Source organism: Oncorhynchus mykiss, chromosome 8, assembly GCF_013265735.2.
Source record: "Oncorhynchus mykiss isolate Arlee chromosome 8, USDA_OmykA_1.1, whole genome shotgun sequence".
Lineage (NCBI taxonomy): Eukaryota > Metazoa > Chordata > Actinopteri > Salmoniformes > Salmonidae > Oncorhynchus > Oncorhynchus mykiss.
Genome location: NC_048572.1, coordinates 78,829,416 through 78,853,943, shown reverse-complemented (window position 1 = coordinate 78,853,943; position 24,528 = coordinate 78,829,416). Strand labels below are relative to the sequence as shown.

General features: G+C 46.0%; 1 protein-coding gene across 1 annotated transcript in view; it reads right to left on the bottom strand.

Annotated features, from left to right (window-relative positions):
• LOC110530706 (serine/threonine-protein kinase STK11) overlaps nt 1–23,259 on the bottom strand; it is a 31,225-nt gene extending 7,966 nt beyond the window's left edge. The window contains exons 1-10 of the mRNA XM_036986367.1: nt 23,105–23,259; nt 21,606–21,726; nt 20,748–21,454; nt 15,823–15,906; nt 13,994–14,083; nt 10,561–10,693; nt 9,770–9,906; nt 9,359–9,486; nt 2,663–2,720; nt 1,030–1,223 (exon numbers count right to left, since the gene is read on the bottom strand). Of these exons, the coding sequence (XP_036842262.1) occupies nt 1,030–1,223; nt 2,663–2,720; nt 9,359–9,486; nt 9,770–9,906; nt 10,561–10,693; nt 13,994–14,083; nt 15,823–15,906; nt 20,748–21,031 (1,108 nt within the window). The 5' untranslated portion in view covers nt 21,032–21,454; nt 21,606–21,726; nt 23,105–23,259. The remainder of the gene's footprint in view (nt 1–1,029; nt 1,224–2,662; nt 2,721–9,358; nt 9,487–9,769; nt 9,907–10,560; nt 10,694–13,993; nt 14,084–15,822; nt 15,907–20,747; nt 21,455–21,605; nt 21,727–23,104) is intronic.
• Nucleotides 23,260–24,528: the final 1,269 nt, after the last annotated feature.

Below are 24,528 nucleotides of genomic sequence, written 5' to 3'. Positions count from 1 at the left end.
CAGAGTGGTAATGGAGTTGTGTCTGCACAGTTAAACCCTTTTAAAGTTGTTTTTTTCTCAATACATTTACAGATACCAGAGCAGAAGGCCAAAGCTGTGTGCCAACTAATCAGTTTGAAATGTCAACTTATTTAAGGTGTGTTTAGCAGACAGACAGAGATTGTGGCTCTGAGCTAATGTTATGAGTTAGTGTTGACTGTTGAGTGAGTGCGTGTGTGTGGGTGGGAGAGTGGTGCCTGGAATCACCATTCATACTCCCACACTGTAAGCTATTATTAGATGCATTCACCCACTGCCATTCAAGCTCTCTGTGGTGCCATTGAAAATGTTTTTTTTTGTAGGTCATCAAGCTTCAAAGCGACAAGGACTACTGCCATTATGTTATCATTTCCCTTGTTGCCTAGCAACACATTTATGAAAGAAGGAAAGACTAGCTAACGAGTTCAGAATTCTGCACGGATGGCGGTCCCGTGTGGCTCAATTGGTAGAGCATGACGTTTGCAACGCCAGGGTTGTGGGTTCGATTCTCACGGGGGACCAGTACGAAAATGTATGCACTCACTACTAAGTCGCTCTGGATAAGAGCCTCTGCTAAATGACTAACATGTTAAATGTTTAAATCCTCGTAAGCCATTATAACCAACTGACTCAGCAAAGAGGATTATTTATTGATGTAGAAGTGCAACTGTCGACAAAAATGTCTACAGTGCAACAACTGAGGGAAAATGTTACATTTCCATTAGAAGGGTTTTCCCAGAGCTGTATGATATACAACACTTAACAGTCTAGACTGGTTACGTCACCTACAAGTGGAATACACTATTAAAGGACAACTGAATCCTGTCAAGACTGCAACACTCCTTCCTCAAGCCTTTTAAATGGAACTGACGTCTACCCTCCCTCTATATCAACTCCTCTCGCTGACCCCGTATGTATGTATGTCCCTCTCTCTCTCTCTCTTTCGCTCCCACTCATATTTTAGTGTGTGTGTGTGTGTGTGTCACACACAGTATTTCTCTCTGTGCCTACCTGGCACAGTGAAGTCCTGAGTGTAGATGATGTCATCCTCCTGGTCATAGAACTCCTGGTCCTCTTCCTCGGTGTAGCCGTGCAGGTCTTCCAGGTAGGGCACCACCGTCATGCTGCGCCACACGTCCCGGCTCTCCGCGCTGGCTGGGATGGGCACCGGGGGCTCCGTTGGTGGGTGTTTTTTACGTACCCAGCTGGGGAAGAATGGAAGGGAGGGGGTATTGTATTAGTAGTTACTAAACTAGTCTTGGCACAACATCTTACTTAGGTAAGCCAGTTGGTTAGCCTTATACCGACCCAATACGCTGACCCACAGTGGTTTGTATCATGACTGAAGTCAGTATTCATATGGCGTCACCTAGCTACATTTTAATGCAACCCAACCAGATATGGAAACGGAGTGTGTATTTCAGAGCGTGACGAATGGGGTTGGTTTACTTCTGCCTTCCTGCTTTTCTTTCCTTCACGGCACCGTGCTGCTATAAAGAGTTGAAATGAGGCAGCAGAGACAGCTGTGGAGGGTCTTTCAGTAGAAGGGCTGCCGAGGAGGGTGATTAAGGTTATTTTTCTCCCGCTCTCTATCCCTCAAGTTCATTTCTTTCCCTTTCACCCTCTTTTTCTCTCATTCGCTCCACAAATTGCAGGAGGGTCAAGAACCCCTTTGTTGCACAAGGATGCCTCTGTCATTAGTAACCATGGAAACGAAGTCTCATCGCAGTCGTTGGAGCTCGTTTTAGTTAAGAGGGTTAAAACCCAGAGAGTCCTCTCAAACTGCAGTCTCCTTCTCCTTGAACACACAGAAAGGGAGAAAATGGATTTCAGCATGCTTTGAACAGCTTCTCTCCCCCTCCCCCTCCATTCTCCCTCTAATCCACTGACGTCATCGGAGCACCACGTCAGTATCAGTGAGCCTCAGAAATGGACAGTGTAACTAATAATAATATTAAGCCTATGATGGGACATGTTGGGGTTTAGTAATTAAGGCTTTTAATGTCACAATGGATAATGAAATAGACAATATCGCATACCAATAAAAAACAATATGGTTCCTCCGTTTCCAGTGTACCATTTCATTTTGAAGCAGCTAGACTGCACCACAAGGTATGCTAAATTACCCATTTTCTGAAGAACACACACACAGATCAGTAATCTGAAGTCTCTCCAAGGCATTTTCTGTTATTTTCTGAGGTTGAAGGCTGCTGGTGGCACCTTAGGGCTCATAGTAGGGTTCATAGTAGGGCTCATAGTAATAGCTGGAACTTTATCAAATGCATCATAAACATAATTTCCATGTGTTCGATCCCATTACATTCACTCTCAGCCATTAATATGAACACAGTGTGGCTACATCTGCTACCTCATGTCTCAGTCGGTCTGTCCCCGATGCTGGAAGAGCAGTGGAACCAGAGAATCACACCACAGTCATTCTAACTCTGTGTGGAACTCTAGATCAGTCTGATACTAACAGTGACAGGGTTCACAGCATCGCTAAGGGCAAAGAGAGCACAGCCTTCTGTATGGACTGTGGCATGGTCAGGGTGACGGCCATTTAAGTTCAATCGAATCAGAAGATGAAAGAAATTAAAGTAAAGACTTTGGTCTATTTTCAACATGGATTACTTCAGTCACTTACTTGTGTTGCCTGATGTGCTGTATGGAAAACCTCTTGACGGGATCATATTCAAGCATTCCTGGTAAAGACAAACAAGCAGAATGTAAGAACAGAGGAACGGTGGAGAAAATAAGAAATGGGGGGAATAAATGTATTCTATAGAGGAAGAGAAAACATTTCACTGTATACCACATCTGTTAGGAGACGGCAAGAAACAGGGAACCTATCACCTACGCCGAATTAAACCCTCTACGCCGAATCAAAGCACTAACAGCCCTATAAGGATCTGCATTTCCCCATCCTTACTACAGCCCATCTTTCTCTCCATACTTACTATGCCGTAGCCAGCTGCAAAGACAAGGTGGAGGCTATCCCAGGACAGACAATGGAGACATGAACTGCCCACAATACAAATACAATAACAAAATGTCACTAGAGCATCGTAAAATGCCACAATAAGGTTCCCACAGTGCTGCAGCAAAGAAATAATAAATGTGATCTCTCTCATATATTGATTAGCCTACACTAGGCCTGAAAGGCGGGAACCCTTCTACCGAGATTAACCGCCCAAAACCTTTTTCCCGGGTTAAATAACTGCCAGAAACCAATAAATAATAATCAATTATTTGTATGAACAGCATGGCGTGAAATGGAACTGTTAAATGTTATGCTCTGTCTAAATGTGGCTTCTCTACAGCCTCTGTATGGTGAATCAACGCTCAGGGTGGGGAGTCAGCTCATTTCACTATGGAGCGCAGTTCACAACGCATGTAGACCTATCATGGTCTCTTTTCCCTTTTTTTGACAGGTAGGCCTACATTTGCTGCAGCATAGCTGATGCTACAGTACTATGAAGACCGAATGTGTGTCTAATTTACCAATCTCCATCTGGATGTCGGGGGTCACCTTATTTTTTTAAATTGTAAAGATAATTCTTATTTTAATTGCAGCTGCAGAGTTAAAATAAAAAAACTGAAAGTATTCAGACCATTTGCTATGAGACTCAACAGATTACCTCAACTAGGCTGTACTCCCGCACACCAACTCGGTATCGGTGCCCCCTGTATATAGCCTCATTCCTGTTATTCTTATTGTGTTACTTTTTATTTTAGCCTACTAGGTAAATATTTTCTTCTTGGTTAAGGGCTTGTAAGTAAGCATTTCACAGTAAAGTCTACACTTGTGGCAAATAAAGTTTGATTTGGAAAGGCACACACCCCTTTATATAAAAAGGGTCCATGTCAGAGCAAAAACCAGGCCATGAGGTCAAATGAATTGTCCGTAGAGCTCCAAGACAGGATTGGGTGGAGGCACAGATCTGGGCAAGGGTACGAAAACATTTCTGCAGTATTAAAAAAAGGTGCCCAAGAACACAGTGGTCTCCATCATTCTTAAACGGAAGATGTTTAGGACCACCAAGACTCTTCCTAGAGCTGGCCGCCCTGCCAAACTGAGCAATCAGGGGAGAAGGGCCTTGGTCAGGGAGGAGACCAAGAACCCGATGGTCACTCTGACAGAGCTCTAGAGTTCCTCTGTGGAGATGGGAGAACCTTCTATCTCTGCACCACTCCACCAATCTGTCCTTTATAGTAGAGTGGCCAGATGGATGTCACTCCTCAGTAAAAAGGCACATGGCAGCCGGCTTGGAATTTGCCAAAAGTGTCACGTCTGGAGGAAACCAGACACCGCTCATCACCAGGCCAAAACTATCCCTACGGTGAAGCATGGTGGTGGCAGAATCATGCTGTGTGGATATTTTTCAGCAGCAGGGACTGGGAGACTAGTCAGGATTGAGGGCAAGAACAAAGTAACCTACTCCAGAGCACTCAGGACCTCAGACTGTGGGCAAAGGTTCACCTTCCAGCAGGACAACGACCCTAAGCACAAAGCCAACACAACGCAGGAGTGCCTTCGGGACAAGTCTGAATGTCCTTGAGTGGCCAACCCAGAGACCGGACTTAAACCCGATTGAAAATCTCTGGAGAGACCTGAAAATGGCTGTGCAGCGACACTTCCCATCCATCCTGACAGAGCTTGAGGGGACCTGCAGAGAAGAATAGGAGAAACTCCCCAAATACGTGTGCCAAGCTTGTAGCATCATACCCAATTGCTGCCAAAATGTGCTTCAACACAATAATGAGTAAAGGGTCTGAATACTTATGTAAATGTAAATGTATTGGTATTTTATTTTGAATAAATTTGCAAAGAAAATCTAAAACCCATTTGGGGTATTGTGTGTCGATTGATGAGGAAATAAAACAATTTAATAAAAAAACTTTAGAATAGCCCTTACACAGCCTGGAGGTGTGTTTTGGGTCATTGTCCTGTTGAAAAACAAATGATAGTGGGACTAAGTGCAAACCAGATATGATGGCGTATCGCTGCAGAATGCTGTGGTAGTCATGCCTTGAATTCTAAATAAACAGACAGTGTCTTCAGCAAAGCACCCCCACCTCCGTGCTTCACGGTGGGACCTATTCATACGAAGATCATCCGTTCACCTACTTTGCGTCTCACAAAGACAAAGCGGTTGGAACCAAAAATCTCAAATTTGTTCTCAGACCAAAAGGACAGACTTCCACCGGTCTAATGTCCATTGCTCGTGTTCCTTGGCCCAAGCAAGTCTTCTTATTGGTGTCCTTTAGTAGTGGTTTCTTTGCAGCAATTCAACCATGAAGGCCTGATTCACGCAGTCTCCTCTGAACAGTTGATGTTGAGATGTGTCTTACTTGAACTCTGTGAAGCATTTATTTGGGCTGCAATCTGAGGTGCAGTTAACTCTAATGAACTTTGGGTCTTCCTTTCCTGTGGCGGTCCTCATGAGAGCCAGTTTCATCATAGCGCATGATGGTTTTTGCGACTGCACTTGAAGAAACTTTCAAAGTTCTTGAAATTTTCCGGATTGAAGTAATGATGGACTGTCGGTTCTCTTTGCTTATTTGAGCTGTTCTTGCCATAATATGGACTCTGTCTTTTACCAAATAGGGCTATCTTCTGTACACCACCCCTACCTTGTCACATCAACTGATTGGCTCGAACGCAATAAGGAAACAAATTCCACAAATTAACTTAACAAGGCACACCTGTTAACTGAAATGCATTCCAGGTGACTATCTCATGAAGCTGGTTGAGAGAATGCCAAGAGTGTGCAAAGCTGTCAAGGCAAAGGGTGCCTACTTTGAAGAATCTCAAATATATTTTGATTTCTTTCTCTTTTTTGGTTACTTCATGATTCCATGTGTGTTATTTCATAGTTTAGGTCTTCACTATTATTCTACAATGTTAAATAAAATAAAAACTTAGGTGTGTCCAAACTTGTGACTGTGTATAGGAGTGCGAGAGAGATCCTAGCCTACCCATTTCAGGTAATACATTCTATGCAGTATTAACCTTATATTTAGCTAATTAATAATGGGCTATGAATAATATGCTTCTAACTTGTAGCCTGTGTCTCTAACGCAACATGCGTGTTCTCCCATGGCCTCTCCTTAGCTCTTGCAGTCCCATGTAAGAAAAGCTAGACTAGAATAGGTTGCTTGACTTTTTGTTGTTGTTGCATATCTTACACCAAGACTATTTGAACGGGGACACAAGTTCTTTTTCACTGAATGTTGACTACAGCAGCCAATAGAACTCACGGGTAGTTTGAATGTTGAATACAGCAGTCAATAGAACTCACGGGTAGTTTGAAAGTTGAATACAGCAGCCAATAGAACTCACGGGTAGTTTGAAAGTTGAATACAGCAGCCAATAGAACTCACGGGTAGTTTGAAAGTTGAATACAGCAGCCAATAGAACTCACGGGTAGTTTGAAAGTTGAATACAGCAGCCAATAGAACTCACGGGTAGTTTGAAAGTTGAATACAGCAGCCAATAGAACTCACGGGTAGTTTGAAAGTTGAATACAGCAGCCAATAGAACTCACGGGTAGTTTGAAAGAAGAGCGGACGCGTGATGGGTATAGGCTATAGCAGTTATTTGTTCAGACCCATAACCATTCAATCAATCTTCGTGATGAGAAGTGAAAGCCTTCTGCATCTAATTATATTATTCATTGATGTCATTAGAATAATTAAGATAAGGACGACAAAACATATTTAATTTAAACTGTTGAAAGTGAGGAAGGAATGAAGCAACAGAGAGAAAGAGGTAGCTAATAACATTAGGGGAAATATGGGTCAGCCTACTAATTATACAAATAGGCCATATATTTCCAAATCTAAATCAAATTTGCTAGCCTATACTTGTAAATTTGCTGCACCAGAATCACATGTTCTCTCCCTACTTTATTATGGTTTGAATGATGGGTCTAATTTCAGTCCATAGAATAGAGTTCACACTCAAAAAGATTAGCCTACTGGAGCTAGTTTCATTTATTTCCCCAAGAGAGCATGTAACCAGCTACATCTATGGGCTTTTCTGTCGTGCGTAATGTGCAGCAGCCTATATCATATATTATTTGATAACTGCACAATCATTTGGGCTTGTGCTCATTAAAATGTAATTTAATGTAGGGCTCATAAAATGTATTTAATATATGGTTCATTAGGCTCAACTAGCACCCGGCTTGAATGTTCATGTTGATCAAAACTCTAATCAAATCCAGATGTATTTATATGCTTTTGAATGACACATCCGGTTTTGTCGGGAAATACTCGGAGGACATTTATTCTCGGGATGGAACATTTCTAAAATACCGGGAAAATATTCAACCCTAGCCTACACTAAAGCAGTAATTCACATCTTCAAAAATGACTTTTGCTCCTGGTTCGATAACGGGCTGTGTCGCAGCCGGACGCGACCCGGGAGACCCATGAGGCGATGCACAATTGGCCCAGCGTCATCCGGGTTAGGGAAGGGTTTGGCCGGCTGGGATGTCCTTGTCCCATCACGCACTAGCGATTCCTGTGGCGGGCCAGGCGCATGCACACGGTCGCCAGGTGTATGGTGTTTCCTCCGACACATTGATACAACTGGCCTCCGGGTTAAGCGAGCAGTGTGTCAAGAAGCAGTGCGTCTTGGCAGGGTCTTGTTTTGGAGGACGATCGGCTCTCGACCTTCACCTCTCCAGAGTCCGTACAGCAATGGGACAAGACTATCTACCAAATGGATATCACAAAACTGGGGAGAAAAAGGGGCAAAAAAAAAATCAACACTTTTGCATTAAGCGCTGCTTCACTGATGACGCGATGTACATTTGAAGTACGCCATGCGTGCTGATGCTATTCATGGGGGTGCTGAAGGACACCTTTTGTGCCAGGCAGGGAGCTTATTTTAGAGACGGTAATTGCAGGCTAGCTCTCAGACCTGGGCTGCGTCTCCAGACACATCTATACGTCACACATCAAGAGGAAAATGGACCGCCGCAGTCAATGACAGAGCTGCCTAAAGCAACAGAAACCCGTTTCTACGACTATTGATAAGCTTTCATTGTAGATCAAGCATTGCTTTGACTACAAAGAAGTTTGACGATGAAAACGATTCCATTCTGAATCTAGTCTCGTTCACAAGATGTGTGTGGGTCTTATTGGAAAGCTATGATGGGCGTTGCAGGCAAGGCTCTACTGCAGAGGAAAACCTTTGCCCTGTCCTACGCTACCCATTGCTATTAACCTAATGCCCTAATCCCTTCAATACCAATCAGATCAACTGTGCCTTTGTGGTTAGAAAGTGATTCAGTACTTTCTAGAATGCCTAGATAATCACTACTTCGAGGCTTTTAATGTAATACAAATACTACTGTGCACACACACTTCTACATGTCACAAGGATGAACAAAAACCTTACTGAACACCAATACAAAAATTAGAATATGATTTCTCGGTTTCCAGCGTACCATTTCTAGTTTATTTCATTTTGATGCATCTAGTCTGCACCACAAGGTGTCCTTATATTTCTCTTCTCTGAATAAAATATATCCCTTTTATCACTGAAGTCCCCAAGGCCAAATCTCATTGTCTGTGGTTGTACAGTATGCCCATGCATAGTCACAACTTTAAGTGCAGGGCTGCAAGCAGTGGACCTAGTTTAGTGACTGCAGAGGTTAGGTGAATACACATCCGTCCTTTGCCGAGGCCATTTTAATAGTCCACTGCTGTTCCTATATCAATGGGAAAGTGTGCAGAAGAATTTCATTAGAGTGCAGGTTGTGGAGTATCGCGTTATTCTGAACACACTTCTCAGGGCAGGCACACCAGTTTAGACTAGCAGAAGTAACTCTTTGCAGCAGGTTATGAGAATTCACATGGCAGGTTAGGACAATTCACATGGCAGGTTAGGAGAATTAGGTCAAGAAAAGCGTTAGGCTAACTAAAACGTGAACATATCTAGCTGTAACCAAGCCTGCCCTGAGAAACCCCAAATCTTCCACTAATGCATTCTGCATAGATTACAGGCCTCCGATTATGACAGAGTCAACGTCATGGTGCCATCTACTGGACAAGCTCAGGCAACGCCACAGGGCATTTCTCAGTCTAGTCCAGTGACTCCCCTGACTAACGCAGAAGGATGGATAAATAGCAGTGTGCTGTTTTTTCCCCTCCAGCCCAGCAGTAACATTCAGACGATCTTCCATTTAGACCATGAGGAACTGCATTGGGTCGTTGAAGTTGACCTGGAAGAAAGCTCTCCATGACCGGAGTGATCCACTTTGACAGAGTGCAGTGTAAAGTGATGAGCTGAATGAACAGCTAAGTCAGTCATCATGGCCAGCCTCACCTTGCAATAGGTCTGACAGGGAGGGGCCACACTCCTCAGGAACACTGTAGTCTCCCTTCCCAATGTTCTCAAATAGCTTATAGATGTTGTCCCCTTCAAACGGATATAGACTCGTTGTAATGTTGTATCTACGGCAGGGAAAAGTGAAAACAGGCACGATATTACACACCATGAGTTTGAGACTTCATGTTATCTTATATGGACCACAAGCTATGAGTAAGAACACAAAGGATGATGTTGAAAAGAAGATCAACATAATGATAATCAAAAGCACTAGACGACACAAGGCTGTTATCATTTGTCATCCTTTCAGATCAACACAAAGTCTTTTGGGGCTGGGGGTCATGTCAGAGGGGGGGCTGGGGGTCATGGTCAGAGGGGGGTGTGGACAGTGCAATAGCCATTACGCACAGTGTGACGCCTGCGGACCAGATGTCCACTTTGAACCCTGAAAACGTGTCCAGGCCGTTGGCGATCTCGGGGGGCTGAAACGCTGGCGAGCCCTGACTTGTACGACACGTGTCATCCTTCGCAAACGGGTGCAGAGCCTGGCGGAGAGAGGGGGAAGAATATATATAAGAGCGAGGTAGGGAGAAAGAATAAGCTCACAATCAGCATGAACCCTCAGAGAGAGTGAAGAATGCTGTCTGCACACATTAGTTAAGAACAGGTAACTGCCAAAATAAAAGGAAACGCCTAAAAAGTGTCAATAAGGCGTTGGGCCACCAAGATCCAGAACAGCTTCAATATGCCTTGGCATAGATTCTACAAGTGTCTGGAACTCTATTGGAGGGATGCAACGCCATTATTCCACCAGAAATTCCATCATTTGTTGATGGAAAACGCCGTCTCAGGCGCCGCTCCAGAATATCCTAGATGTGTTTATATCTGGTGACTGAGACGGCCATGGCATATGGTTTACATGCTCATCAAACCATTCAGTGGCCACTTGTGCCCTGTAGGGGCATTGTCATCCTGGAAGAAACCACTCATCAGGATAGAAACTAATCACCATAGGGCTGAAGGTGATCACTCAGAATGTCTGTGTATTTATTGGCGTTTACCTTGCCCTCTAAGGGGTTGAGTGGACCTTAACCATGCCAGGAAAACAGACCCCACACCTGAACAGAGCCTTTATTTTGGCAGTTATCTGTATGTCCCTAATAGTTGGTAATACAGGTAAATTATATTTGACCTCTCACCTCTGCCACGCCCAGGTCTGAGATCTTGAGCGTGCCGTCGGTGGTCAGCAGCAGATTCCCTGGTTTAATGTCTTTGTGAACGATTCCCTGGCTGTGCAAATATTCAAGACCATCTAACAGCTGTAAAAAGTACCTGAGAGAAACACACAGACAGAGAAAGACAGAGACACGACAGACAGGATTCACCATAGAGCTAATGTAGTCTAACTTGAGATCTGTGCATACGTTTCTATTTTGCATAAATCCCTCAACATCAGTGAGAAGAGTGTGAATTCAGCCATACATGACGTATCAATCCAAGCAATTTAACGTGTTTTATTCAAATGTGTGGCTATAAATCAGTGTAAACTCCCTATCTGCACCAGTCATCTAACAGCTGGGGATTTGCCCATTGACCAGGTATTCCTGCAATGGAGAGCTTTGCAGTCCTGTAAGATACTGGCCCTAAACTTAGTCTGGGAGTAGACTCTGCACAGAAGCACACACTAATAATAGCAGTGGGAAGAGAGAGAAGCGATAGGGCGAGAGAGAGGGGGGGACAGGGCGAGAGGCGAGAGGATAAAGCGAGAGCGAGAAGATAAAGCGAGAGCGAGCGAGCTCCGAGAGGATAGAGTGAGGGGCGAGAGGATAGAGCGAGCTCCGAGAGGATAGAGCGAGCGACGGGAGAGAGGATGGAGCGAGCTCCGAGAGGATAGAGCGAGCGACGGGAGAGAGGATAGAGCGAGCTCCAAGAGGATAGAGCCAGAGGATAGAGCGATCTCCGAGAGGATAGAGCCAGAGGATAGAGCGAGCTCCGAGAGGATAGAGCCAGAGGATAGAGCGAGCTCCGAGAGGATAGAGCCAGAGGATAGAGCGAGCTCCGAGAGGATAGAGCCAGAGGATAGAGCCAGAGGATAGGGCGAGCGGATAGAGCGAGGGGCGAGCGGATAGAGCGAGAGGCGAGCGGATAGAGCGAGGGGCGAGCGGATAGAGCGAGGGGCGAGCGGATAGAGCGAGGGGCGAGCGGATAGAGCGAGGGGCGAGCGGATAGAGCGAGGGGCGAGCGGATAGAGCGAGGGGCGAGCGGATAGAGCGAGGGGCGAGCGGATAGAGCGAGGGGCGAGCGGATAGAGCGAGGGGCGAGCGGATAGAGCGAGGGGCGAGCGGATAGAGCCAGGGGCGAGCTGATAGAGGATAGAGCCAGGGGCGAGAGGATAGAGGATAGAGCCAGGGGCGAGAGGATAGAGGATAGAGCGAGGGGCGAGAGGATAGAGCGAGGGGCGAGCGGATAGAGCGAGGGGCGAGAGGATAGAGCGAGGGGCGAGAGGATAGAGCGAGGGGCGAGAGGATAGAGCGAGGGGCGAGAGGATAGAGCGAGGGGCGAGAGGATAGAGCGAGGGGCGAGAGGATAGAGCGAGGGGCGAGAGGATAGAGCGAGGGGCGGGCGGATAGAGCGAGGGGCGGGCGGATAGAGCGAGGGGCGGGCGGATAGAGCGAGGGGCGGGCGGATAGAGCGAGGGGCGGGCGGATAGAGCGAGGGGCGGGCGGATAGAGCGAGGGGCGGGCGGATAGAGCGAGGGGCGGGCGGATAGAGCGAGGGGCGGGCGGATAGAGCGAGGGGCGGGCGGATAGAGCGAGGGGCGGGCGGATAGAGCGAGGGGCGGGCGGATAGAGCGAGGGGCGGGCGGATAGAGCGAGGGGCGGGCGGATAGAGCGAGGGGCGGGCGGATAGAGCGATGGCGAGGATAGAGTCAGAGTCGAGAGCGAGCGGATGGGACGATAGAGTGAGTGAATGGGAGGATAGAGCGAGTGCGAGCGAGGGGTGCGAGTGCGAGCGAGGGGTGCGAGGAGATAGAGGATAGAGCCAGGGGCGAGCTGATAGAGGATAGAGCCAGGGGCGAGAGGATAGAGGATAGAGCCAGGGGCGAGAGGATAGAGGATAGAGCGAGGGGCGAGAGGATAGAGGATAGAGCGAGGGGCGAGAGGATAGAGCGAGGGGCGAGAGGATAGAGCGAGGGGCGAGAGGATAGAGCGAGGGGCGAGAGGATAGAGCGAGGGGCGAGAGGATAGAGCGAGGGGCGAGAGGATAGAGCGAGGGGCGAGAGGATAGAGCGAGGGGCGAGAGGACAGAGCGAGGGGCGAGAGGATAGAGCGAGGGGCGAGAGGATAGAGCGAGGGGCGAGAGGATAGAGCGAGGGGCGAGAGGATAGAGCGAGGGGCGAGCGGATAGAGCGAGGGGCGGGCGGATAGAGCGAGGGGCGGGCGGATAGAGCGAGGGGCGGGCGGATAGAGCGAGGGGCGGGCGGATAGAGCGAGGGGCGGGCGGATAGAGCGATGGCGAGGATAGAGCGAGGGGCGAGAGGATAGAGCGAGGGGCGAGAGGATAGAGCGAGGGGCGAGAGGATAGAGCGAGGGGCGAGAGGATAGAGCGAGGGGCGGGCGGATAGAGCGAGGGGCGGGCGGATAGAGCGAGGGGCGGGCGGATAGAGCGATGGCGAGGATAGAGTCAGAGTCGAGAGCGAGCGGATGGGACGATAGAGTGAGTGAATGGGAGGATAGAGCGAGAGCGAGCGAGGGGTGAGAGGATAGAGCGAGAGCGAGCGAGGGGTGAGAGGATAGAGCGAGAGCGAGCGAAGAACGAGAGCGAGCGAGGGGTGAGAGGATAGAGCGAGAGCGAGCGAAGAACGAGAGCGAGCGAGGGGCGAGGGGATAGAGCGAGAGCGAGCGAGGGGCGAGAGGATAGAGCGAGAGCGAGCGAGGGGCGAGAGGATAGAGCGAGAGCGAGCGAGGGCCGAGGATAGAGCGAGAGCGAGCGAGAGGATAGAGCAAGAGCGAGCGAGGGGCGAGAGGATAGAGCAAGAGCGAGCGAGGGGCGAGAGGATAGAGCGAGAGCGAGAGGATAGAGCGAGAGCGAGCGAGGGGCGAGAGGATAGAGCGAGCGAGGGGCGAGGATAGAGCGAGAGCGAGCGAGGGCCGAGGATAGAGCGAGAGCGAGCGAGGGGCGAGAGGATAGAGCGAGAGGATAGAGCGAGAGAGGGGCGAGAGGATAGAGCGAGAGAGGGGCGAGAGGATAGAGCGAGAGAGGGGCGAGAGGATAGAGCGAGAGAGGGGCGAGAGGATAGAGCGAGAGAGGGGCGAGAGGATAGAGCGAGAGAGGGGCGAGAGGATAGAGCGAGAGAGGGGCGAGAGGATAGAGCGAGAGAGGGGCGAGAGGATAGAGCGAGAGAGGGGCGAGAGGATAGAGCGAGAGAGGGGCGAGAGGATAGAGCGAGAGGGGCGAGAGGATAGAGCGAGAGAGGGGCGAGAGGATAGAGCGAGAGAGGGGCGAGAGGATAGAGCGAGAGAGGGGCGAGAGGATAGAGCGAGAGAGGGGCGAGAGGATAGAGCGAGAGAGGGGCGAGAGGATAGAGCGAGAGAGGGGCGAGAGGATAGAGCGAGCTGGCGAGAAACTTACCCGTGAGCTTGAAATACTGGAAATCTTTTCTCTGGGACGCTGTCCAGCATTTCTTGCATCCCACATACGCAATACTCCATCACCATATACGTGAGACAGGGAGTCAAGGGAATACTCAAAACAACACACTAATGAAAAGCATTTACACACTAAACAAACAAACTGCCATATTAAAACACAACAGAAAAGGAAATACATTTTTCTTGTACATAATGCATTTAAAGTTACTGGCTCAGAGTGGGAAATCAACTAAATATGTCTGGTTTTATTTAGTTTAGGTGGGTTTCTCCAAGGCTTTAAGCAAGTAGGAATGTGAGTTCTTTGAACAAGAAAAATGTATAAAAAGGCAAAAACAAGATACAGTTACGGACAAAAACATTGGCACTTTTCTGGAGTGGCCAGTGACAGTCCAGATCTCAATCCTGTCCATAACCTGTCGAGATCTGATCTGGAAACAGCCTCAAACGTTGAAGAACTAGAGCAGAGCAATCTGCTGCTGAAGAGTAGAAAAGCTACACAGCAAGCTCATTGACAGCTACAAGAAGCATTTGTTGGCAGCTATATGTTGGCAAAAGGCTGTGCAACCAAGTACTATCTCTGGGGTGCCAATCAAAGTTTAGAAAAAGGTGGTTCTGCCATGTTGAAAATCCGTTAACAAGGTGTGGTGACCATATTATCATAAGGAATACTTCTGGATTGTGGCACTGAAGCTTATTTACTTCCCCAGAGGAACTCTTAAATTACATTTTTATGTCACTTGCAGTTTGAAAGAAGTCGCTATCTAGCATTAGCTCAAATTTTAACTAGCATTAGAGAAATGACTGGAAGTCGATAGCCTTTCAGTAATTACACTAAAGAGCCTCTGGGGAAGTATATAATTAATTGCCAAAATCCCGAAGTATCCCTTTAAGAAAAGTGCAAGGGTGCCAATATATTTGGCCGCAGCTGTATAATCGTTTGGCTCATAATCAATGTGACATCATCTTAGCAAGAAAACCTCTAGGTAGATATGGTAGGGTAAGAGAAGTGGGATGATTCAGAATAGTGACACTGATGTGGTTGTCTCGCCTAGCCACCTTACGATGAATGCACTAAGTAAATCACTCTGGATGAGAGCATCTGTTAAAAGACTAACATGTATCCTATACAACATGCCAGCGTTTGTGTCGGTACACTGAGCTCTGTGTAAAATATGCCGTCTATTACTCCCAAGAAAACCAAACATGGGTGGAAGGGCTCAACTGGTTACTGGTTATGACCCATGTAAGATAGGGAGAAGGAGCAAGAGTGTGTGCAGACAGAGAGAGGAGGAGGAGGAGCAAGAGTGTGTGCAGACAGAGAGAGGAGGAGGAGGAGCAAGAGTGTGTGCAGACAGAGAGAGGAGGAGGAGCAAGAGTGTGTGCAGACAGAGAGAGGAGGAGGAGCAAGAGTGTGTGCAGACAGAGAGAGGAGGAGGAGCAAGAGTGTGTGCAGACAGAGAGAGGAGGAGGAGCAAGAGTGTGTGCAGACAGAGAGAGGAGGAGGAGAAAGAGTGTGTGCAGACAGAGAGAGGAGGAGAAAGAGCGTTTGCAGACAGGCAATGCCTGGGCATGACAGTATTAGCTGCTTAGTTATGTCTGCATCAAGATTCTCTCCACTGCTGCAGGATAGAGGGGCACACACACAGCTAGGAGAGCCTGCAGTGTCAGAGTTCACTTCAACAGAGAGGAAGTAGGGGAGTAGACAATTCATAAGGAAATCTTTCCACCCTCATCAATTTACAAACATTCCACACACACACACTAATGGTGCTTAAAATGTACACACACACACACACAAAGAAAGAATATATTTTCTGCTTCTCTTCATTGTACAACACGTCCACCAAATGGATCACATTTTTGTTCTGAAGTCTCCGGAGCAGCTGGATCTCCCTGAAACACAAACAAGTTACAAATTCAACCATCCATCACAACTAAAACATTGGTGAAATAAAACTAATTAAAATCACATTGTAAGATAAACAGAGTGTGACTTTAGTCTTTGCCTAAATATCACAAATCTGAAAAATAAATGAGAAAGGAAAGGGGAATGACGCATTAGTGTGGCTATAGCAACAAGGTCAGTATAGACACATATCTGTGAACTGACCTTGGAAAGGGAGCTTAGAGTCACCCCCCAGCACCACCACGACAAACCCCCAGGAGACTCCACATTCATCTGAGAGCTGCTACTGCCTGCCACTAATGAATACAGCCAGTGCATGAAGGGGGCGCACGCGCACACACACACACACACACACACACACACACGGCAGTGTGTATATGTTTTAGTCAAGATCACAGAGAACATCCCCATAGCAGCCTGGTTTTTAAAACAAATCCTCTAGGTGTTTAAATTCACCATGCCATTCAAATGGGAAGGAAGGATATGTCAGCTACATTTGAAAGGGAATTTTCATGAGTACATTTTCTCCTCTTAGGGTAATCTTACATCTTGTAATAAGTGAATTAAGCCAGCGTGTCACTGCACAGCATGGGGATGCCCACGGTGTATTGAAGCACCATGTAGGGCAAGGATTCACTAACTTTCCCACTCGGGGCCCCCTTCCAGCATTAGGGAACACCCCCTGTACGCACCACATCTATTTCTATGGGCACAAGCACCCGTTCATGACTCACTGTTCACACCCTTGTCGTTGGTGGAGAGAATTTAGCAGGTTTAAAGCTTATTTCCTGCAATACTACACAAAGAAAATGTTGCAGTTTTAAAGCTAATTTCTTGCAATTCTATAAATATTGCCATGTCTAATGTGTATTCATGGGATATTTCAGTGAATAAAATTACAACTATATCTATGGGCTAAAAAAAGAATAATTAAAATGTCAGCTAACATGGGCTAGTTGATGTGCACCTTTCGGATTAGAAATCTCTCTCTGAGGTCTGTAACGATGGACATGACAAGAGGAACTGGTGATACACAATTTCTATATTGCACTTTGTGCATTCTACTATTACAACTTTCAAGAGTAAGTTTAAAGCCGGACTGAGTTCCATTAAAATAATAATGAGGGGGGGGGGTCCCCGCACCCCACTGTAGGACAAACACACACACCCTCTTTCTCTAGTCTGAACTGTCAGTCTCTATACACTGTACTGTAGATCACTCTGTACGGTGCCCGTTTATGTCATCTTAGCCTGCAGTCACAGGCAGGCCCAGTCCTCTGCTTTACACACTACTACTGCATCACTACCGAGAGAGTCAGAGAGACATCCCACATGCACACTGCCACACACATCAAAATGGACTAACACTAAATAAAATGTACTGCACACGTCGTGGAGAACATGGAAAAGTCAGGGAAAACAAAACCAACTTTAGTCATACTAGTAAAGAGCAGCACGACCAATCAAAATGAGTTATTGTTTTGCTTTACCATCGGTGCTGTAAATATAAGCCTATGCGTATGAGAATTGTGGTCACTTCACTTCCTAGTACTAAAAAGGCAATTGATAAACGTTTGCGGCATCATCTATCCCATTCAAGGGTAAAAACATTCTGCATTCAACAAGAGTGAGCAGCACTGCTGTTCTCTAAGAAAATACAGAAATCAGAGTGTCAGCTTTCTGCTGTCTAAAAGCACCGTGTCTGCTGCATAGAGAGAGTCTATCTGCAGTGGATCCAATATCCCTCTGAGGGATGGTCCAGGAGGACGGAAACTTGCACTTTTACAAAACTTGTTTACTATTTATCGACTGACTACAAAAATAGCTTCGCCATGGCTTCGGCTACATTCTACAGCTGCATTACCTTCTCGGTTAATTCATTATGACAACAAACTGGTTGAATTTTACATGCTCGTCGTCCAATGAAATCACTCAATGAACACACCTCCCCCGCTCAGGAGTTCTAGTCCAGAGGGATGTGTGTGTGTGATATATATATATATATATATATATATATATATATATATATATATATATATATATATATATATATATATATATATATATGTGTGTGTGTGTGTGTGTGTGTGTGTGTGTGTGTGGCATTCCAAACCAGGGCTCAGCTTTCCGGAGGCGTTGCCCAAGCAACAGGAGTGGTCATAGTGTGAGTGTACCTATCCCTGTGGCAACCCCGGGCAGTGTAAGAAGGAAGTGTTTGGCAAACAGGAATGCTAAGTGATGGCTGCTGTGAGTGTAGAGAGAGGAGAGGGGCTAAGGGTAGTACTGTTGTGGCATCCAGAGTCTTATAAGGCTAGGGAAGGCTCTCACACAGGCTCAAACCCATAGGATAGGGCCCACCTACACAGACATGCACAAACATATTACATGCGTACTAGTCTGTTTCCACCAAAACAGTGTGAGAAACTCGAGCATGTCGGCTACACAACAACTCACACCCTGACGCACAGGAGGCGGCTTAGTATTAGGCCAAGCTTTGTTTAGATAAAGAGGGTGTGAGTATGATGCAAGACAGAGCATTGCATTCTCCATAACACTGGCAGTGGGTAGCCTAGACAACATTTTAACATAATCAAGTCAGTGTAATCACATTCAAAAGCGTAATTGAATCAAACCAAACCAGAACAAGCAACCCAAACCAATAAAACGTGCACCGTTAAGCTAAGGTTTTCTACAAAAGCCTCACATATGTACTGAGACCCTGCGATTTACAGTAAAGCAACCTAAACTAAGTTGTTCATCCATCTCTTAACACGTCCCCTCGGTGGCAAATCATTTGACAGTTAGCTTGCACATCACAGAAGAACATTAAATCAACTCCATTGTGTGATTAAAACCTTGGCTGTCCATGTGAAAGGGAGGATGGAGGACAACTATTTATAGAAAGAGACTGACGAGAGAGAGAACATGAAATGTCTATTCCTGTGGAACTTTTGTGAGAGTAGTGTTTGTTTATTTCACTTTTGTTTATTATCTATTTCACTTGCTTTGACAATGTTTCCCATGCCAATAAAGCCATTTGAATTGAGAAAGGAGAAAGAGAATCAAGGAAATAAACAATGGGCGTACAACTTCAGTCTCCATTAGAGGGGATGTTTAAGTATGTGTCTCTGGGTCACAATGATGCTGGGAATAGAACCAGTGGAGGGCTGAGGGTTAAGCCCATACCAAAACCATATTTTTAAACACATGGATCTGTCCTACACTGTAAGAATGAAAGCCCAATATGAATGAGCAACGTGTGAGTTCGGATCAACAAAACAAACATGAGACGAGTGAACAGTAATGGAGAACATTACTGCGTTTTCATCATGGGAAGAAGGGTTGCACTGATGCAGGCATTTAAATAGTCGACTATGGCTCTGCCATGTATGGAGGAGAGGGCTGTATTGGAAGAGGAGAGGGCTGTATTGGAAGAGGAGAGGGCTGTATTGGAAGAGGAGAGGGCTGTATTGGAAGAGGAGAGGGCTGAATTGGAAGAGGAGAGGGCTGAATTGGAAGAGGAGAGGGCTGAATTGGAAGAGGAGAGGGCTGAATTGGAAGAGGAGAGGGCTGAATTGGAAGAGGAGAGGGCTGTATTGGAAGAGGAGAGGGCTGTATTGGAAGAGGAGAGGGCTGAATTGGAAGAGGAGAGGGCTGAATTGGAAGAGGAGAGGGCTGAATTGGAAGAGGAGAGGGCTGAATTGGAAGAGGAGAGGGCTGTATTGGAAGAGGAGAGGGCTGTATTGGAAGAGGAGAGGGCTGTATTGGAAGAGGAGAGGGCTGTATTGGAAGAGGAGAGGGCTGTATTGTAAGAGGAGAGGGCTGTATTGTAAGAGGAGAGGGCTGAATTGGAAGAGGAGAGGGCTGAATTGGAAGAGGAGAGGGCTGAATTGGAAGAGGAGAGGGCTGAATTGGAAGAGGAGAGGGCTGAATTGGAAGAGGAGAGGGCTGAATTGGAAGAGGAGAGGGCTGAATTGGAAGAGGAGAGGGCTGAATTGGAAGAGGAGAGGGCTGAATTGGAAGAGGAGAGGGCTGAATTGGAAGAGGAGAGGGCTGAATTGGAAGAGGAGAGGGCTGAATTGGAAGAGGAGAGTACTTTGTCTTTTAATATGTCCTAGAACTACTGTTAGGGGTTAGAGAAAAACGAATTGAGCACTGCAACAAATTAAACAACCTAGGCCAGATTAGGGACACAAATATGCACATATCAAGTCACCACAAATAAAACCTCCCAAAGAAATTGAGTGTGTTCTGCAAGGGTGTAATCTATTCCTTCTAAACATATTACAAATAAAAGATAGCACTTCATTGTAAAAGAATAGGTGCTGTAGTGGAGCGGGTCGAGAGTTACAAGTTCCTTGGTGTATTGGAAGAGGAGGGGCGATGTATTGGAAGAGGATGTATTGGAAGAGGGAAATGCAAACAAAGATCCAAAGTGTTGTTAACTTTTAACAGGGGGGACGATAGTCAGTCATATGTAGGAAAAACCATAGGGAGACACTGTAGGAAAAACCTGCACTGTAGGCGTGAATACAGCACTAGGCTATGCACGCCGCTTAAGCGAAATCAGAGACAATCTAAAGCGTTACACCAGGACAATCATCCAATAGCAGTGACATTAGTCGTTAATCAATTGTGCTTGACGATGCATGACCAAGAGTGCAAATCAGAGGGAAGAGAGAGGGAGCAAGAAAGAGAAATGAAGACCGAGTGAAAAATCACACACTGACACGAGAGCAACCCACCACATCACACCCCCCCATTCCATCCCTCCCACCGTCCCGCTTTCCCTTCCACCGTCCGTCCCTCCCAAAACATCACTACTTACTTCTTCACATTGGCCTCTCCATTGGGGATCCTTCTGAGCTTCTTCTTCTTGAGGATCTTGACGGCCCTGCGACACAGCGTGTCAGAGTCCAGCATCTCCTTCACCTTACCGTAGGAGCCCTCCCCCAACAGGTCTCCCATCAGGTACTTCCCGATCAGCTTGGCCCTCTTCCTGCGCGGCTGGTAGATCACCTCTGTGGAGTCGATGCGGTGGATGAAAGTGTCCATGCCCATCAGCTCATTCTCAGTCAGATAGTCCAGGTGCCGCAGCTCCCCGACACTCATGGTTAAATCAACTTAGTTACTGTAGCGTGTAGCGTCCAGACAGTCCAATATAGTGGACTGTGGCCTCAAACCTTTGGCTTGGGCTGTGTATCCTGGTGGCTCAGGGACACAGTTCAATTAGAAAACACTAAGTGACATTGGAGGTGTAGCCAGGCATGGGCATTGAGAGAAACAGTTTACCTTGTAATAGAGTAGGTCTGTAAACACAGAGGTTAGTTTAAGTTCGTGGGAACAAGATGTAGGCTAGCTGTAAACGTTTCCAGAGTGGTGTGGGGTAGTTAACTAAGACCCAGCGATGCCAAGGTCCAGGGTGAAAAGATTTGTGGAGAGTTCAGGCTGTGGGACAGGTGCTACTGAGCAGAGTGGGACGTCTGGCTGAGTTTACATTCCGCTGCTTAGCTCCATGTCACCTCCATCTGTGATCTGATATGAGATGGCGACATGCAGACGGAGAGGTAACCAGTCCTGTTTCAAAGCCAAGCAAAGCATGACGGCCATAGAACCTTGTAACGATCCATGGTCACCATTGGTTTGCCTTGATCTAAGTGCAGACGCATTAAATACTCAAACACACCTAAATTAGTTATTTCAGTCTGTAGTATGGTTATGCTCTGGGTCCTAGATGTATTGTCAGCTCTTCTATGGAGTTCACTAGTCTTTCCCAGTTGGCAACTCAGGATACTGCTCCAGAGAACCTGTGGGTCAAAAATGTAGCTAATCAACAGTCAAATTTTTCAGCAATCAAGGAATATTTGCCTACTAACATTTTAAATGTTAATTTAGTAGGAAATGAGTGACAGCTACAGGTCCACAAGGTTGGTTATGCATTTTAGGACACTTTTCTGGTCTGGTGTCAAAATACTAAAACCATAAGATCAATATTTCACGACGCCAGTAAACAAGAATTAATCGAGAATGTCACAGCCGATTCTGTTGCACGACTCAGTCAGTGAATGCCTGTCGCACATTAAAAAAAAGAAGCTTGCAACCAAGCGGAGTTAGCTAGCTAGCCTCAGGTATTTTGCCATTTGCCGATTATTTCAGTAGCTAGCTTGCTACCTTCCCCAACTCGTTAACCGGCTAACACGCTTGACACCTCAACGTTAGGGGAGGTAAAATGTGTTTTATATTGGATATTCGGGTCTCTCGTAAATAGTTATTGAACCGAGCATGAATGATATATTCTGAATCAGGGATGGACTGAGAACAAGCCACACCTCTATTTTCTTGTTAGACTATTTCAGATTTCAATAGGTCTCCCCCTATTAGTCGGGGGACAATGGACAGTTTTATTTTATCTTCAGGCTTTCAATCCTCCCCCAAATAAATAAATAAAAAAGTTAAATAGGAAAGTCAGTTAAGAACAAAATCTTATTTACAATGACAGCCTATCCCGGGCGACGCTGGGCCAATTGTGCGCCGCCCTATGGGCCTCCCAATCACAGCCGGATGTGATACAGCCTGGATTCAAACCAGGGACTGTAGTGACACCTCTTGCACTGAGATGCAATGCCTTAGACCACTGCGCCACTCAGGAGCCCAAAAAGCTGTGGATTTTTGACCATCCTCCCATGATTCAGAATATATCATTATCAGTCATGGCACGCTTTGTGGAAGAGCTATTGAAGATTGAAATCCAAAGTCATACTATTATTTTTTTAAAGATGTGAATTGTTCTCATCCATCCGATTCAGAATATACCATCTTCATAGTCATGGCATGTTTGGGTTTAATTGCTATCGACGAGAGAAAACCCCGAATATCCTATATAAAACTAATTTCATCTAGGTGTCAAACCTTAACTCCAATCTTCCCGAAACTCGCACGAATTTACAATTTCATTCTAGCTAACCAGATAACTCGTCTAACTGTATGCAATGAGTGTTTCGTTAGCTAGCTATGTAGTTAGGCTATGTTCAAAATCGGATAAAGTTACTAGCAAGTAAGAAGTACAGTAACGACGTTATATCCTTTCTACCTAGCTACCCGGCAGGAGCTAACGGCTAAATACAAATTAAAGTGGATTGTAGATATGCTAGCCAAATGTCAGCATTTTGTGGTAAAGGGTCTCACCTTAACATCCAGACTCTATCGACAGATGTTATGTAGTGTTTTATTTGTCTCTGTCTGCATAAATATGAGGTTTGCTATTATTGATGCAGCTGCTATCAGGTTGCCGCCATCTTGTTTACCTCCCCCTCTCTCCTCTCTCCAGGCCATTGACTATCAATAGGTACTGAATATATGCTCCAGTTGAATGAAAGCCAACATCTCGTCTACATTGTCCCAGACTATTTTTTAAATGTATTATTATTTCACACTCACAGCCTTCACAAAATGTACTTTGCCTTTTAATATGTCCTAGAACTACTGTTAGGGGTTAGAGAAATTAAACAACCTAGGCCAGATTAGGGACACAAATATGCACATATCAAGTCACCACAAATAAAACCTCCCAAAGAAATTGCACATGTTCATGTGTTCTGCAAGGGTGTAATCTATTCCTTCTAAACATATCACAAATAAAAGATAGCGGTACCGGAGTGCCAAGTCTAGGTCCAAAAGACTGCTGAACAATTAATCAAATGGCCACCTGGACTATTTGCACCCAGGGGTGCTTTAATTGTTGTTGATGTCATTCTTAATGTTCAGTTTTAGGTAATCCTGAACACAGCCCTATTTCAGGTCACAGCAGTGCAGTCAGTGGTGTTGACCTGCTTTCCGCACTGACTGCATACTGGCCAACCCTGTCCCACTACACAAGTATCCAGCTACCACAGCCTCAGAGGCCAACCCTTTTTTGCTTAGCTGACCGATCTGGGTTATTTTTAACCGGTGTAAACCCCAGGGAATATCAAACTGAAGCTCTGATTTCACATATCTGTTACCCTCCTCATTAGAGGACCACCGTGGCTGCCAAATGCTGGGGCTGATCAATTAGAAGTTATAGGATAACCCCCCATACCTGGATGTAAGGGGTACATATGAGGTCAGGGGTGTCATGCACCCCAAAAATCTGAGGGGGCATAAAGTACTTGAGGAAGGCTGGGGGGTGGTCCGGAAGTAGGATCATTTGGCATTTTTAAAACACCTGAAACAGCTTTTTCCTGCAATCTAGATCCATAATCATTATGCTTAATTCTCAGTGGACGAAAAAGTACCCAATTGTCATAATTGAGTAAAATTAAAGATACCTAAATAGAAACAACTCAAGTAAAAGTGAAAGTCACCCAGTAAAATAATACTTAAGTAAAAGTCTAAAAGTATTTGGTTTTAAATATACTTAAGTATATAAAAAAAATGCAATTGCTAAAATATACTTAAGTATCAAAAGTAAAAGTATAAATTGTTTAAAATTCCCTAGTTCATTTTTTTTACGGATAGCCAGGGGCACACTCAAACACTCTGACATAATTTACAAACAAAGCATTTGTGTTTCGTGAGTCCGCCCGATCAGAAACAGTAGGGATAATGAGGGATGTTCTCTTGATTATTGA